The sequence below is a fragment of the Lycorma delicatula genome, chromosome 11, assembly GCF_047948215.1.
Source record: "Lycorma delicatula isolate Av1 chromosome 11, ASM4794821v1, whole genome shotgun sequence".
Lineage (NCBI taxonomy): Eukaryota > Metazoa > Arthropoda > Insecta > Hemiptera > Fulgoridae > Lycorma > Lycorma delicatula.
Genome location: NC_134465.1, coordinates 43,356,673 through 43,375,462, shown reverse-complemented (window position 1 = coordinate 43,375,462; position 18,790 = coordinate 43,356,673). Strand labels below are relative to the sequence as shown.

General features: G+C 27.7%; 1 protein-coding gene across 1 annotated transcript in view; it reads left to right on the top strand.

Moving 5' to 3' along the window:
* Positions 1 to 18,790, top strand: part of LOC142332520 (vascular endothelial growth factor receptor 1-like) — an 86,014-nt gene that overhangs the window by 14,099 nt on the left and 53,125 nt on the right. The window contains exons 4-5 of the mRNA XM_075378967.1: positions 5,914 to 6,073; positions 17,594 to 17,739. Coding sequence (XP_075235082.1) covers positions 5,914 to 6,073; positions 17,594 to 17,739 — 306 coding nt within the window. The remainder of the gene's footprint in view (positions 1 to 5,913; positions 6,074 to 17,593; positions 17,740 to 18,790) is intronic.

The window sequence follows — 18,790 nt, the reverse complement described above, 5'->3', positions numbered from 1 at the left end:
TTAATTAGTTTATAGATGTTTCTTCCAGTTTTGAGTTTATTAGCTGTATTGAGAAATAAAAAAAGAAGACTGTTCTGCACTTATAAGGTGAAAATCATAAAAACTATCTTTATATGAAGTTAAGTTTCCTTGGAGTTCTTAAGAAACAATTTAGAACAAAATTTTTATAATATTTACTATGTACTGTCGTTGATTTTTAAAAGGTTTAAATTTTTTTTAAATACGGTATGATACGGAGTTCAAAATTCAAATTTTTAATTAAGGATAATGAAAAAGGCTGGACGTTAAGAAGAGACATTAAAGTAAATAACTGAAAATATTGTTTAAATCTATTAATTTTGTAAGGGTTTATATTGAATAATAAAATATGTAAAAAAAAATTTGAAAAAACCACTCTTAAATTAAATGCCCTAAGAGGTAAAATATTATTTTAGGACAGTATCAGAATGGATTTGACAACAAGCTTTGACGGTGATATGTAGGATTATGTAAAAATAATAGCTTAAAATTAAAAATTTAGAATAGACGAATGGCCTAAAGAGTGGGGAGCAAAGATTTTTACTATGACTTTTCAAAATTTGTTTTATTTTCTACTTTTTAGTGCATTTAATATAAGAATGGTTTTTAAAAAGTTTTTTTATATATTTTTTAATATTTTTTAGTCTTTATTAGTTTATACTTAACAGCTGCGCTAGCGCACAGATTTGAGTGATGTTTCAAAGTTTTCATGCCTCTAATTTCCAATACTGCAGATAAGGTTATAGCAGTAACATTTTATAAAATACATTGAAATTGATCAGAGATGTAAAAGTAGCATTATTCTGAAGTAGAGATTAAACAATTTCTTTTTTCAAAAGACTACTTATATATAATAAATCATTCTTAAATTATATCTGAAAAGAAAAAACAGTGAAGTGCAAATTTGTATTACTGTAATTTAATTTGGTTAAGAAATTTCCAGTTTCAAAATGTTCATTTACCTTTTGTATAATAATGAAATAAATTACGTACGACCTGGAAAATTTAAAAACGTTATCAGTGTGGCATATTATTGTTCGAAAGTAAATGTTTATATAAGAAAGAATAGCAGATTTTTACCATTAGATTATTAGAATTATAAAAGGACTATCTTTCAAGTAAATATTTCAATCACAGACTGAAACATTTAAATATCTAAATATGAGCATGATCAAAAACTGTTCACAAAAGAGTAACAGTATCATTATTTGTACATGATTCTTGAATGAACTGTGTTATCAGCTAGTGTGTAACGCTAGTTTAAGTTAAGTTAATTAACACATCTTGGCGATTTGAAAATGTTGCTAAAATTTGTTGTCAACAGGAACAAATCTATATGCAAAATTTCAGAGCGAGTGGATTAATGGAAGTGCTTCAAAATTCAACTGAGAGGTTCGTGCCATGAATCTCAGATAGATAGTTCAAGAGTGAGTTAATATAAGAGTTGTAATAATAAATCAGCTTATCTTTCATAAGTATTGTACGAAGCATACTGCAAGCTTCAATCTGCAACTCTTTAGGAAGATCTGACAACGAAAGAGATTTATGACGACCATCAGACAATTTTCCTCTGATTTCTTTTAAAATTGTATTAACAATGTAAACTGTTACCGTCCCATATTGTTTTATTTTTTCTGGTAGCTAATTACTATCATTTAGATATGAACTACTTTATTGTGCATTAATGTGTCAAGTACCTTGAAATTTTTTTTTTAACTTTGGCTTTTTTCTATTGTTAGTAAGTACTGGAATTGTTTTATCAACAAAGTATGTGATATCAGCCTCCTTATATAAAATAAAAATATCAGGTGTATCAAATTGAAAAGTGTAATCTTTAAGAATAATACTTTTTCCAATATTTGTCTTCACCGTTTTAGTAACTGTTTCAGGTTGATATTTGTAGTAGAGGGTAGAGGATATTACTCTTTACTAAATGTCTCTTGCATATTAATCAGTACAGAACCTCATGACAAAGGTTCTGTACAAAGGATCATCCATGATGATCCTTTCAATTCTGTATAGACATGATGAAACCTTTGATCTCAGAAGAATATTGCAATGCCTTTAAGGATCATACAGTCACATATAAAGATCATACAGTGTGACCTCTGAGAAATAAATACAATATATTACCCATTAAATATTTTAAGTATCTATTCCTTTTCTCTCAAAGATTGTTACACCTCTAACCAATTTCAAGGAATTATTACAAAGTAGCTCGTTTGTTTCAAAATGTAATTGCATGCTCATATATTTATTATTATTATTATTATTTTCAAATTATTGAAATGCTTGGGCTTTATAGAGAAAATAATAAAAAAAATTTATAAAATAGTAAGCCATTAATCATTTCTAATAATAAGTTATAGGTGAACATTATGTTAATACTATCATTTACATATATTCTAATTTTAAGTAAATTACTTTCCAAACTGCATTAATCTATTAGTTTTATCTGAAAATTTATAATTTTACAGTAATTCAAATCACATTATTCTTAGTTCATTGTATATTTTATATTTGGGAACTAATGCCTGTTTTTGATATTTGTAATCGATTAATGTGATAGATAAAAAACATAGTATAGATTGTGTAGTGTGTCTTCTTGTTTTATTTTACAATTTGTTTATTTATTTATTTTTTTAATCAAGATAGGAATTCATCAAAAAAATCCTCTGAATAAAATCTGTCATTTAGACTGATTGCTTTTTTTGTCATTATGTTTACCGTGTCTTTTTATTTACATATTACAAAGTGATTTAGGTATTTCCAGGCTCATATAAATATTAAATTTCAAAAATTTAATTTGTTTAAAAAATAGTTTATTTAATAAATTTTGTAAATTGGGAATAATTACCATCACAAAAGATGCTGAAATTGTTCTACATTTTGTCGGACACAAATCCACGTAATGATTGTGTTTACAGGTACATTTCAGTTTGTTGATTAGAATATCCGTGAGTAAAATGGATTATATTTTTCATGTAAATTCTGAAATTTTCTAGAATTATTGATGCCGATAAATCTGTTAGTATAGTAGTTGGTATTATTTATGATGAAAGGAAGCCAGGTTTTATCCATGAGGCATTTCTTAATAGTAATAATAGAAATTATTAATAACTATTTTAATTTAATTAATGAAAAAAGTGAAAATAGGTACAAAATTACTACAATTTTTCAATTTCAGTCATATAACAGTTGTTTATCAATCCATTTGAATAAACATGTCATTTTGTTCACAATGAAACGCTTAACATTTTCGATAAAACTAATATTTCGACAGCTTTTACTGATCAAAAAAATTTAATTACTTCCGTTTTGAAATTTTTATACGTAAAATTTCAGATTTATTTTATTGTACAAGGTAAATCTACATTAAAATGTATAGATTCGTCATTAATATATAAATTTCTATTGAAAAAACACAAAATAGTGGCCAGAGGAAAAATGAAGCAAGGTAGTGCTTTTTATTTATCCATATGAACTATTTTTTATTTTGAAGAACTGATTTAGCCACCTTAAGTTTGGCCAATGCTGTGTACATCTTAAATTCAAGTTACATTTTTTAGTATCTATAGAACGACAAACTGAGCACAAGATGTCATCCGTTTTATGTACCTTCTTCTCATACAGTTCATTCGATCGCAGTAACGTAGTAGAAAAGACACGACGTTTGTACTCTCATTGCTTATAGGAAGTTTAAGTACACTACAAAAGATCCAAAAGCCACATGCGTCAGACAAGACATTAAGTAATAATATTTAAAGATTTATTTATTTTCACAACATAAGCTCAGAACACAAACATATGCCCCGTTCAGTAATGCGTGTACGAACTCTTTTTACCATGTTTGAAGGCCACTTTGTGGAGCACTTGTACATTGATTTTTAATCTCCGTTGTTATGTTCATCTTTAGTTCCTAATTTTCAGTCGACCAAATTCTATTGTTTTGACTGATCACTTAGCCAATAAACTACGCCTCATCAGTGAAGAAAACACGATCAAGCGATTCCACGGATATGAACCAATGACCGAAAGCGTATACAGTATACTACGCGCTTTTCTTTATCTAGCTCCTTCGATTCCTGAACACCACAAACATGATATGCACACAAGTGTAACCGTTTCATCGCTCTCTGAGCACTTCCATATGAAATCTGAAAGAGCGTTGAGTCTCTTCAAGCTTTTTGAAGGCGAACGCCGCATCACATTCTTAACCTCAGCTGGTTTAGCATCAGTCAAAACGGCCTGTCTCCTGGTTCTCTTCTTTTCTGCAACCGATCCGCATTCTCTAATTAGGGTGATTAATCCCGTTACGATCAAATTGTTAGGCACTGCCACATCTAGATATTTTCCACCAAATTCGTCTACAACATCTGCACAAGAACGACTGATAAAGTAATGTTTAACAATGAAAACTCGTTACTGTTGGGAAAATGACATGTTCATTGAGCGATAAACAAAACACTGTAATTACACATTACGATGGCGTCTTGGTTTGTAGTTACCCGTGGTGCTATCTTGCGGTAGCCAATAAAACCTTTTCAACTATACTACTATTAGTAGAGTACTATACTTATTTCTTTTTCCTGTTTAGCCTCCGGTACATTTGAGATAATACTTAAGAGGATGATATGTATGGGTGTAAATGAAGTGTAGTCTTGTACATTCTCAGTTCGACCATTCCTGAGATGTGTGGTTAATTGAAACCCAACCACCAAAGAACACCGGTATCCAAGATGTAGTATTCAAATCCGTATAAAAGTCACTGCCTTTACTAGGACTTGAACGCTGGAACTCTTGACTTCCAAATCAGCTGATTTGGGAAGACGCATAGAGTACTATACTACACTTCAGTTTTGAAGTGCGCGACTTTTGGATCTCTCTGTATGTTTTTTACATTTGCAAACGGAATAATAGAGCATCAGGAAGATCCGCTGACAACAGTTTCATTTATATGATCATAATTTTGCGATTAATAAAAATTTAGAGATGTACTGTGCTCTAATTTTTTTTTTAAAAGTATTAAACTAATGTCCACAGAGTTTTGGGACTGTCAGAGATTTTGTTAATAGAATTCAAGGAATCTGGAACAGTTATAACGTTCAAAAATCTATTGTAAAACACTGGAGAAGCTTTTTGGAGGCCGATCTAAAATTACGGCCTCTCTCATAAAGGCTTAAGTGCCTCGAGAAGTATATTTTCATGTATTCCAAGAAAATATTCATGGACATCATGTAGTCCACAAAGTATATTTTCATGATTCTCCATGTAGTCTGTACTCAGCGCAGAGTTTACCGTCTCTTTCTAATATGAAGTTTGGCTTCGTGTACCGTCACCAGAGTTCTTCGACAAGGATCTGGAAAGTCTAATCTTGTAATGTAAGTATTGAACAGAAGGAAGTAATATAAGTATTTAGGTAACTTAAAATAAAATCTTTTTTTAACAGATCAACCGGGAGTTAGTTTTGGAATAGCCCTTTTAGAAGAACGATTGAAATAATGATAATCTTTTAAATGATTTTTTTACAAATTTCTACTTAATAATGTATTCTACTTATTTGATATTTTGATGAATTCTTTTCTTTATATACCATTAACACAATAATTATAAAATAATGCGAAACAATAACGATTTCATAATGTTTAAAATTATTATTTTTTAACTCTTCCATATTAATTTGAATCTGTAGAATTTATTTAAAAAAGAAAAAAAACATACTGAAAAATGTTTTTTCCAGTTTTCTAACCGAAAATAGCTTTTATAGAAAATCATTTGTAATCGAGATAGTACAGTTTGGAAAGTAATGTCATATTTATTTACAATATAAGAAATCATTGGTGATTGATATCATCGCTTACTAATAATTTCACCGGGTGTTATGACTTGCAAAAGATGGCGCTTGGGAGAACTGAAAACGGACTGTATTTAAATTTTACTCAAAGAGAAGGATTTAAATTAATGAATTTATCACCAAAAGACGGTGGTTATTTCGAATGCATCGGTGTAAGAGGAGGGAAGGAAAGTCATGTTACATACGACATTAAAATTTTACGTAAGAGAATTATTTTTTGAAATATTTTAGTTTTGCATGGTAGTTTAAATTTATGATTGCTGATACATCTGTTTAATTGTTTATGTATTTACTGCCCCGGCATAGTATTGGTGAATATGCGTACGCTATAATTCACGGTTTTCAAATGTATTTTTTTTTTTATAAATGCCCTTAGGTTATGTGAATCTGTTTATGACGCTAAATTGATTTATATGGATGTTAGCAAAACATGTTAAATAGCTCACTAATAACGCCCATTTATTTAATTATGCCTTTATCAGTTATAAATTATTACAAAATCTGATCGAGGTATTTATAGAATTGAATTTGTGAAGATATTAATGATTTTGAAACAGTGTTTTTAATTTTGAAAAAAATACTACATCATTGCCTCTTGTATTAAACTGTAAAAACTCTAATTTATCCCACTAGATATCAAAGTGTTGAATATTTATCGTAGAAAACGTATACTTGTGTAGATTATAAAAAATTATGAATGAGCAACTGATCCGTTCATCGAGCCCTTACTGTTGTGATATACAGTAGATTTTTAATTAGACTTAATGTTTTGAAGTTTATATGACAGTTTAATATTATTGTCTTATGAATCGGACAGAAGTTTCTTTGGTCAGAGTTCTGTCAGTCTCATGTATTTTTATATTTTCTGGTCAGTAAATATAATACATTGTAAAAAACATTTCTGAAAAAAGGAACTGCTCTAGCATTTGCCTGATTGGATAAGGAAAACCGTAATAAAATCTCGATCAGAACCGGTTCACAAAATATACGATTAATTATAAAATGAAACCGGTTGAAGTCCATTAATTATGTATTTGAAATATTAAATAATAATTACAAAGACATTAATGAAAATGATTTAAGCACAAATTTTGGGTCCTCTCTACAGCATCCAGTGTAGTGGTAGTCCCTAGAGCCCCTTAGTATCGGGTCGGCGTCGGTCGTCTACCGCCGGCGCTGGCGAGGCGGTTCTCCCTGACTGGTCCTCGTCCGGCACAGTCTTCACCGCTAGGCTTGCTGGAGCTAGAGGACTTCGTACCGGGCCGGCCAGGCCTGCTGTTCCAGCGAGGATGCTGGCATCGGCCGCGAGATCTCGCGCTGGGCCGCTAGAGAGCTTCCTCTTCCTCCTCATCGTCTTCGTTGTTATTGTGGAGGTCGGAGATGGAATTAGTTCACGCTGTGCTGGTATTGCCTATTTATAGGCGCCTGCGAGTGGTGAGTTTGCAGCGCCATTATGGTTGCAAAGTTGCGCAGTCGGCTAGCTTGGTGGAAAGAACGCGTGTGCAGGCGCGTATGTGGACTCCAAATTCCACCGACATCTACCGGCTAACGTCGGGCTCGCCGGTAGTAAGTACATGTAGTAACAAAAGGTATTAAAAATAAAAAAATTGTGAAATTTCAATAAAAAAAATAATAAGATAGAAAATCATATCAAAAATTATTTTTAAGTGATAGCAGATTTCCTTTAAAGAAATTAATACTATGCTCCGCATCATTTGCATCTTTACGATCTTAATACATCTGGAACTAGAAGAAATTTTAGATTATTAAAAAAAATTGAAAATTCTATACTTATTAGGTTTCTAGACCGTTGGGTTTTAGCCCAACGTTTGTAAGACTGCTGTATGTATAATCATAAAGTAATTTATACTTTCATAAATAACAGATACAGAAAAATACATCCTGATATCTGCATCCTGTTCTTGAGGGTTGAAATTAATCTCCATATGATACAAAGTAAAAACTTGTAATTCTTAAAAACGTTTTTCTGTACACTGTCTTCATTTCAGTTGTTATAAAATGAGTTTAATCCTAAATTTTTCAGTAAATATCTAACATTTGGCTAACAAGTTGAATACAGTTACAGATATGGTGAAAATTATTTCTTACCGTTGAATCAGTCTCAGGTTTCTACATGCTTTAGATAGAATTCATTTCTAGTATCCAGTCAAAAGAAATTAACCATCTAATTTTAGCCTAGATCCAGAGTATTGTTCTCACTGTAATACATGAAGACCAGTTTTGTAAACTTACAGAGTAGCTAGTTTATAATAATATTAGGTAAGATAAATAAGATAATATATATAGAATGAAGTGTAAAATAATGGATCATCAAATATGAATTGCACGCTAACCTCCATGGTGCAATTAGTAGTGTCTCGAACTTTCATCCGGAGGTCCAGGGTTCAAATCCTGGTGAGACATGTCATTTTCACACGCTACAAATTTTTCATTCATTTCATCCTCTGAAGTAATACCTAATGATAGTCCTGGAGGTTAAAAAAAAAAATTAATGGCACATGTTTTAAGTAAAAAAACATTCACAGGCTCAAATTCAACAACGTGCATACAGATTAATTTATACATTAAATATTAATACAAATAATTATAATCATAATTTAAAATTAAGACCGAATATGGTTTAAGGACCAAAAGATGTTACTCAGTTAATAAATTATGTTTCATTATTCTAACAGTCAAATCAATTATTAATTTTATTATTATTATTTCCAGTTAAGTAGAAATCTGTGCCGATTCAATCTCCATTATTATGTATTAAAGTATACTTTCATTGACTCTATTCTTCTAAAAATATATTAATCTAAAAATCTATTTTCATTATTTAAACTCGTGAATGAATTACCAGAACTGTATCATAATTATAAAAAGAAAATATTTTATACTGGAATAGTATCGAAGTATATGACAGCAGTAATTAGGAGATGTAATGGAGTGAAAAATTTAATTGAAATATTAGTAGTTTTTCGTTATTAAATCCCAGTGAATAAAAGATACTGATTAATATACATTTAAAATTAATTATAACTTTACTTGGATTTGAACATCTTTCCTTTAGTATAAATAAATAATATATCATGAATCATCATAACCATCGTAATGTAATTATAATTATGTTTATACTTTTTTTATCAGATTTATTTTTAATATTTTGATAATTACTGGAAATATTTCATTAAGGTAAGATTCCTTAAGGTTAGTTTACGAAATAATATTTTATTTATTTTTATATAAGTTATTAAGTTTGAAATCAATTATTAAGTAATAAAATAATGGAAAAAATCACATTTATTGTGTAATTTTCAGTTTTTTTAATGTTAAACAAAATGTTATTGTTTTAATCCGATCTCCTAATAATAAATTTGCGTTTTTATTTATATGTTCCCAACTTGAGTAAACACAAACCGGTTTTAATTAAATTTCTCTATATTAATAGAAACAGATTGTTGTTTAGCATATGCTGATAATAAATTTTTAAATTGTATTGCATATTTTAGCAAATAGAATTTTAATAAACACAGAACCCAGTTTAAAAGTATGGGCCTGCTAAATTCTTTGTAATAACACTTTATTATGCAAAATCAAAAAATAAAGAAATTTATAATTCCATTCTATAAAATGTATTATCGACTATATCTTTGTTTCCTGCATTATTTTTTTTTTTGTTTCATATCAACATTTTTAATGGACCGATTGGTTTAAAATAGATTATTTCTTTTTAAGTTGGAGCTGATAATACAAGCAATTTACTTCACTTTTTTTTATACACATACACACACACACACACACACACACACACATATATATATATATATATATATCAGACAAAAGTAAAACTTAACTTTCCACTAACAGTACAGAATTTAACAATATTTCTTACCTTATCTTATTGTTTCTCCAATTTTTACATTAGTAGTATATGTTTTATATATTAATTATTGTTTACATTAATTTTATATATATATATATATATATATATATATATATATATAAAACATTAACTTTATTATTCTGTTTCTATTTCTCTTTTATCATCTTTTCTGTATTTGTATGAACAGACAAATTTATTTTTTATTAAAATTATTGCATGTGCTTGCTTACAATGTGCTTGCTTTTGTCAATGAAGAATACCAACAGTCTTTCCTTGATCTACGACTTCACTGTGTTCTTCAGTTCATCATCAGTGGTGAAATGAATACTGTTAATAACCCTCTTTAATTGCAAAAAGAGGTGAAAATCACAGGGAGATTATCAAATCTGGTGACTAAGGAGGGTGTTGAATAGGTTTAAATTTCAACTTCACTTGAGCCTTAGCAGCAGGGAAATGAAACTACAAGATGGCAGCAACTGTTATATTGTGTGGCATTTTGTTTTCCATAACTTACTTTGTACATTATGTTTTAGCTGTCCCTCATATTTTAAATGAAAAAACGTTTTGGATCTGTTATAAAATTTAATAATCTTCACATCTAATTATATAAATAAAATCATTCATTTTGTTTTTTGATTTAAAATTAATGAATATTTAAATACTTCATTAAAAACAAAAATTTATAATTTGTGGTCAAAAGACGATTATAATTTTGTTCTTTTTATTCAACATACAATACAATACAATACATGTTGTTTCACATTTCTCGTGAAACAATGTATATAATATGTTAACTTACATGTATATAATACCACAGTTTACACACACACACACACACATATATATATATATATATATATATATATATACATATATATAATATATATGTTATAATATATAATTAATGTATATATAATAATATATATTATAATTAATATAATAATTATAATTATAATAATATATATAATTATATATATATTATAATTATAATTAATATATTAATAATTAATATATATATTATAATTAATATATTATAATTAATTATATTATAATACATATATTATATACATATATCATATATTATTATATATATTATAATATATATATTATATCATATATATTATATCAATATATATTAATTAATATATTATATATATTAATATATATAATATATAATATATATAATATATAATATATATATATATATATATATATATATATATATAATATTAATATATATAATATATATTAATATATTATATCAATATATATTATATCATATATTATATCATATATTATTATATACATATCATATTAATATATTATAATACATATATTATAATTAATGTAATAATTATATTATAATGTAATTATAGAAGATCCACTGAAGTTGCATGATGCCATGAAAATTAATTCTTGGAAATTAATATAGAAAGTTTAATCACTGTATATAAATAAATATATTTGTATAAAATTTGTTAAATCTATAAATTACTATTTGTATATTTGTTTTTCTACCACTAACAATATATTTGTAATAAAATTGCTACTGCTTAAATTATTATATATAGTTGAATGGTTTTTATGTGTTTGCTTGCATGTATGTAGTTTTCTTTTTATTATTCTTTGCGCATTATTCAAACTAGATATTAAACTTCAAACTTTCTAACAAAATAATAATAATATAGAGGAAAGTGTTGTTCCTTGGGTCGGACATAACTTGGATCAGTCTGCATTGTGCTGCTATATGAGCAGGAAACGATAGAGTTAGTGTCTTTAGTTATTTTATTTGTCACTTGGAGCACTGTGAATATTGTTTTACTCCATTCTGTAATGCTAGCTTTTTGTGAAAAATTACTTTTAGTTTTTTAGTGGTAAAAGAAAATATTTTTGATTGAGTTTCTTGATTTTTGGTGAGAAACATATAAACAAGCCGAAAAAGTGTACCATGGGTCGACCCAAGGTACAACCATTCCATTTATATTTAGAGTAAAGTAATATATATGGCACTGTAAGTTTTTGGTTTTTTTTTTAGGAAATACGTAGAAGTAAAGAGGATAATAAGAGACTTTTAGGTTGTTGGATTTTACATAATTTTAAGCTAACTTAAGCAGAGACTTTTTTGTAACTCCATAGTGAAGCTTCGCAGCGTGCTTCAAATACTTCACCAACTCTGTTTCTTGTTCTTTTGAAAACACCTTTTAGCATCAACATTGGATGTACAAACAAACATTGTATCAACAGACCTAGAAAGTTTACGTTTATTCAAATGTTTTTGCAAAGTAATATTTGAAACATCGTGTTTTTTGGCAGCTGCCCTAATAACCATTTGGTTCTGCAGCACATTGCGGCTTTTTCAAGGGCTATTATGTTCACCAGCTTCCTTTTATTACTCGTAATACAAAATATACTTGTAGAGTTGTTGATTTGTTTTCTACAAGTTGCAGAACACCAAGTGAAGAGGATCGTCGCCTGGGTGTAGATGTTGTACTGGCTGTTTATGATAATGTTAATGTTGTTTTGTTCAGTATCCAAATCATGGAATGAAAAATTCCGATCCACTGAAAGATGTCGTGTACTGACGCCTGGACTGCATTGATAATAATTTATCAATAACAGGGTCATGTTGGACAGATAGTTCATAGCTATTACGAAGACTAGGTAGTGAATCCGTTTCCCGAACGTTACAAAAAGTCGTGCTAATTATTTTGGGATCTGCAATCCTGCAATTTGGAAAAAGTATTTCATATTCTACTGCAGCAGTTGTAAAATTACCATTACACACTCCCAAAATGAATACCATATTCGTATATTCCTCTGTTGTAAATAAGTACAACATTACTTCAACGACAAACCAATGACGTTCAAACTAAAATTCACAGAATACCTTTCCTAACGACACGAAAGTTCACAGTATCTGACATACTTAATAATATGCCTTACAAAATGATTTATACACTAATACAGTAATGTGCATTTTTGATCAGCTGTTGTTATTTTATTCCTGACTTTGAAATAATAATTTTTCAAATAATTTATTGTATTGTTATTAATGAAAACTTATTCTCTTGGTAATCTATATTTTAAAATCTCTACGTAATTTTCAATTTTTTTTTATTTTTTAACAGTAAATTTTGTTTTTACAAATTCTTCACATCATCAAAAAAGAATTTTGGTTTTAGTTTACATTAAATAAGTACTTTTCTGATAAATGTAGTAATCTATTTTTTCCAAACAAGACTTAAATTTTTCTAAAATTTCTTTGTTTTGTTCAACTTATCTTACACCATTTTGTTCAAAATTAAATTTTCTGCAAGTTTTGTTTAAATATTTTTTGTGTTCATTACCTACTTAACAAAGTTGTATACGTCAAACATAAAAAAACAAGGTTTTACTTCAATTTATTTGTTTTCATCCCAGATTTTTCAAAAAAGATACTGCAGATGCGGTTCTGGGATCTATTTTATTAGATTTTTCAGGTCAAAAACAAAAATAGATCACTAATTCTGTCCCTTAATTAACGCCCTAAAAATTTCAGTACGACCTCACTTCACCAGGGTAGTTAAAATCCGAGTGAAATCTATTATTACCATAACTCGCAAACAAATTGTTTTAGGACATATATTTTATATGAACTTTTTTCATTATTTTCACTAATAGAATAGAATAAATTTTAAATAAACCTTAAAAAAAGATCAATGTAAAATCTATCTTTTAGTGAATATCTAAATTTATAAATGATTATTTTGTACAAATTTTTCTTATTCCGAATATTTGTTTATTATTGTCTTCCTTAGGTTCATGATATTATGTTTGATCCCCAGTTGGCTTTATATAAGAACACGTATTGTTGTCTGATTCAGGACATTATTCATGTGAAGCTATTATTGATAAAAAGATCCAGAAATATTTTTTTCTGAAAATTGTGGTGTTGGTTTCTTTGTTGTTTAATATTGAATTTTCTTTCTATACTATAGATTTTTATTAATCTGAGTAAATCGTAGATGAATCTACGATACATCATTATTTATTGTATATTACATCTACATACATATTCTGTACATTCACTATACTTGTCAAATTTAAATTATGACAGAATTTTTTTAATATTCTGGGTGGCATAGATGTTACTACCCATTATGTGAAAATTGAAGTCCTGTTTTAAAACCGTTATTAATTTTATTATTAAATAAAATAAATGAATAAATAAATGTTTTATTCTGATCGATACATAATAACATTTTATATATATATATATATATATATATATATATATATAAATATATAAATATTAGAATATGCGTATATATGTAGATCATATCACTGTAAGGTGGATTATAAATAGAAAAATAAATTATAAGATTAAAATCCATGGTAAGTAAATATATTAAGTGCATAAAATTAGTACTACAAAATAATGCAACTTTAGTTTTGTAGTTTTGGTCCTTTATTTTCATTTTACTTATCTTTATTTACTACATTCTTTTAAAACAGTTTATCATTGTTCAGCTGCAGTTAACAGAGTTTGTTTTTCTATTGTTTTTTCATTATCTGGTATTCTGTCTGGTGGTGCCTGTAAAGTGGAGAACATGAAAACAGACACAAAATTATAACATTAATTTTCTGCCAAAACTCTGCTACCTGTTAATAGTTTTAAAAATATAAAATATAATTTTGTTCAAAATAAAAGGCTTAATATTTTACCCAATTACACACATTTGATAAAACTTTTATTTATGGAGATATAACAGATTGAAAAATGGACATGGCCACCATTTTGCAATTTAAATCCTGATTTTTTATTAATTTTAAAACTTTATTACATGGGCGCATACCAATATATTAATGTGATTCCTCTATTCGAACTTGAGATATAAATTTTTATGTAAAAATAACAAAATGGCGATAGGAGAATGAAGGAGAAATTGCCATTTTTCTGAGGATTTTTTTATTTAATTTTATAAGCAGAATCCTAAAAAATATAGCCAGCCCATCATGTTAGAAACACTCTGTATATATATATATATATATATATATATATATATATATGTGTGTGTGTGTGTGTGTATAAGAAAATAAGAAATAACAATAATAAATAATAATTGATAAATAACAAATACAAAACAAATATTTCTAGTATAATGTTTTTAGAATGAGAAATACATGAGTAGCTGTTTTAGGCAACTTGAATCAAAATTGTTCAAAATTTAAAAGCATTCCAACTACTGAAACTTCCATCTCGGATTCTTCCACAACAATCTAATATATTAGTTTATAATTTCTTCATTTTCATTTATTTACTTTCTTATACATACTATCAATCTATCATTTTTTATGTATTTCTTTATTTTCCAATTTATTTCAGTTTTCAATAACTCTATTTAATTATCATGATTTGATAATTGAAATCTACTTTTTATACCTTTCTTTATGTATCTTTTCCCTCTTACATTATCTTTGCTGTATATAATCTTTCTTTACAAAATACATAGTTGTATAAGAAAACTAACATAAAATTAATGATAAAAATGTTTCTTGTTGGGGATCCAAAAAACTAAACATATATTACAGAAAAAAATATATTTTTCATTTTTATAAGCTTTCACTTTTATAAGGATTTTGTATTTCACTAATGTTGGCTTTATCATAAACTGAAACTTGTAACGTAGCTGGTTTTTATTACAACTTTTAAGTTTTTATTACTAAATAATGTACTTAAACTATACTAGGTTGACTTGGCTGATATTTGTACTAATTATCTGACATTATACCTCCGTACAAATTTAATTCTATGTTAGAAAGAAATCTGACACATTTTGAAACCTTTTTCCCCGCCACATTTATTATATGAAAATAAAATTATTACAATAAAAAAAAAATCTGCTTATTTTAATTTTGATGAATTCATAATGAAGTGAACACAGTATGTGCATATATATCACATATCTGGATAAGTTTTCTTCATAAAAGCATAAAAAAATTAAAAAAAAAAAAACAATTTAGTAATTTGAGATTTGGTAGATCGATTTAAAACACTGTGACAAATAATGCATATATATTTTAATCGGTAAATGATCTTTGTAACAATTACTTAAAAGTAATCCTTTTGAAATTATAGTTTTAAAAAAGATTCTTTTTATCAGATTCTATGAAAAATGTCTCAAATGTCTGAAAGATTTTTAAGGTAATAAACACAATTTAACGAAATACATTTTTGGGTAAACTTTATGAAGATCTACATCCTGTTTACAGATTATCGATTTCAAACTTGGTAACACATAATATTTAATCTGGAAGTAATATATATATATACTCATTATTAGTTATTAGTATATATATATATATACTGTTTTATTTTAGTAATTAATTCTTTCTATTCAAATTTTCAATGTTATTTTTGTAAGAAATATTTAAATAGTAAAAATTTTTATTTTGGTTGCCATAAATAATAAAGACGGGAAAAGGTCCCTTCATATTGTAAAATAGTTTTACAGAATTGTAAATCAAATTTTTTTTTTATATTTCAAATGAACTTTAATTAAACCAAATTTGTGCCATTTTGATCAACAATCTTTTCCCATTGTTGGGGTAAAATCATAGCCCCACTGCACAACTTCTATATTTTCTGGATGAAAAATTATGATAAATGATTTTCATAGGCCTCTTTTGAAACTTTATACCTTTAAGAAAGTTCTGTAGAGACCAAAGTAAACGGTAGTTTGATTGTATAAGGTCAGGAACATAGAGTAGCTGCATCAAAATTTCTCGGCCAAGCTGTTGTAATTTCTACAGGTCACAAAAGATGTGTGGAGTGTGGCATTGTCATAATGGAAGACAAAACATCTTTTCTATTGATCAGTTCTGATCTCTTTATTACAGTTGTTTTGTGTAATCGTTACAATTACTGACTGTAAGGTTAGAATCAATCATTGACTGGCGGCAGCAGCTCTTAGTGAACAATTCATTCCAAATCCCATAAACACACATACATATGCACACACAGCATCACTTTTCTTTACAACCGTTCGTGGAGCTTCACCTCACTTTGACCATGATCTTTTCTATATATTAGTATTTTACAAGATCCATTTTTCATCATCCATAATGAACCATTTAAAAAATTGTTCAATTTTGTTATGTTTTAACAGTGATTTACATATGAAAATTTGATCCATTAAGTTTTCTGTGTTCTATTATGTGACACCCAAACATTGAGCCTTTTTAACCCAGACTTCTTCAAATGGTTTAAAACTGTTTTGTGGTTAATGTTTGGTGTGTTACTGATATCAAGACAATTTTTTCCACGATTTCATTGATTTTTTTCAGTCATTTGCTGATCTGAGCAAGGTGCATTTCTGACATCAAAATGCCCTCATTGAAATTCAAAAATTGAACTAGCTTTCTGTCACCCATATTGATATTGTATTACGTCCATAAATATCTAATTTTTTTAACAACTTGTCGTATTTTTCCATTTTTTATAGTAAAATTTCAAAATGTATCAAATTTCTTATTTATTTTTACTCATTTTTAAGATGATATAACTTTTAAATAAATTAAGTAATATAATCATGACCTTTCTAAATATACTCTGTGATACCTTTCAAAAGTATCCAGGTGTTGCCAGATTTAATTAATATTACCAGAATTATGCGATAAAGCCATATTGAGAGAATACGATGAAACTTTTCCCCAACCCCAGTATTTTTAAGTTGTTACTATTATAATTTTATTTTTTTCCAGTATAATTTTATGACTTATAATTATTTGTTTTAGATTTTTTGTGATTGATTGATTTCTAAAACTAATAAAAATATTATTTATTTTAATAGCACATGTAGATAATATTGAAAAACCTACCATTAATGCAAATATTGCATTAGTTGGTGGTAACGCTGAATTAGATTGTTCAGTATCAGTTCCTACTGGGATAGTAGCAACACTTGATTGGATACCACCAAATCTTCAGTTACTTGGTGTAAGTATGTTTATTTTTTTTCTTTTCATACTTATTTACTCTTTAGTTTTCCTGTTTTTCTTTAACAACTACTTCACCAGTTGGCAGCAGGCTTCTTTGCCAATAAAACATTACACTGAGTTGTTACACATACGCCAACAAAATGTAATGACAACGTAAGTTACACATACGTTGTCATTACACCAACGCTTTTTAATACCTTCTCTCCTTCTTTTCTTTTTCCACCATAAAAAGAAGATAGATACAGGAGTGCAGGTGGTAAATTACAGATTGAATTTCTTGTTATGTACAGATATGAAATAGTAATTGAGGAAAGTGAAAGTGATCTGCTGAAAGCAATTTTTATCTTACAAAAATCGTGCAGTAAATAAAAGATGAAAAATATCATCTTTGAAATCAAAGATAATGGCCTTTATAAGGAATTATCTGATTAGGACAAAGATACTCATAAATAACATTATTTTGGAACAAGCTTCTCATTTTAATTACATTAGATGTGATGTGCAGTTTTTCAAAGACAAAGATGTTTTAAACAAACTTAACAAGTTTAGAGCAGTATGTAGAAATGTTCATAAAACTTTAAAGAGCAAATCAAGGATGAAATTCTATAAAACACTTGCCATTATTGTATTTTTATATAATAGTGAGACCTGGATGACGATGAAGGAGAGATCTGTTTAATACAGTCAGGAAAGTGATTGTCTTGAAATTAACAGCCGGGTGTATTAGGCCGGGCAGGATGAGGAATGAGTTAGGGATGTCTCTTCTCTTATAGACCATTAAGGAATATAAATTCATCTGGTGTGCCACATTATTAGTTACAATGCCTATTAGTTGGACCAGATGGAAAAGAGATAGAGGAAGACCTATGAAAAGATGGATGCAGAAACAGGTTACTTTGTTTATCTATTAAGTGGTGAAGAAGAAGACCTACTTCACTGTATTATCCTACAATATACTTTCTCTTTTTTGTAAATTTATTTATTTCAATATGACAAACAACACAAGAATGCTTTCTTATTCCAGTCTTATACTGCTCAGAATTTTATAA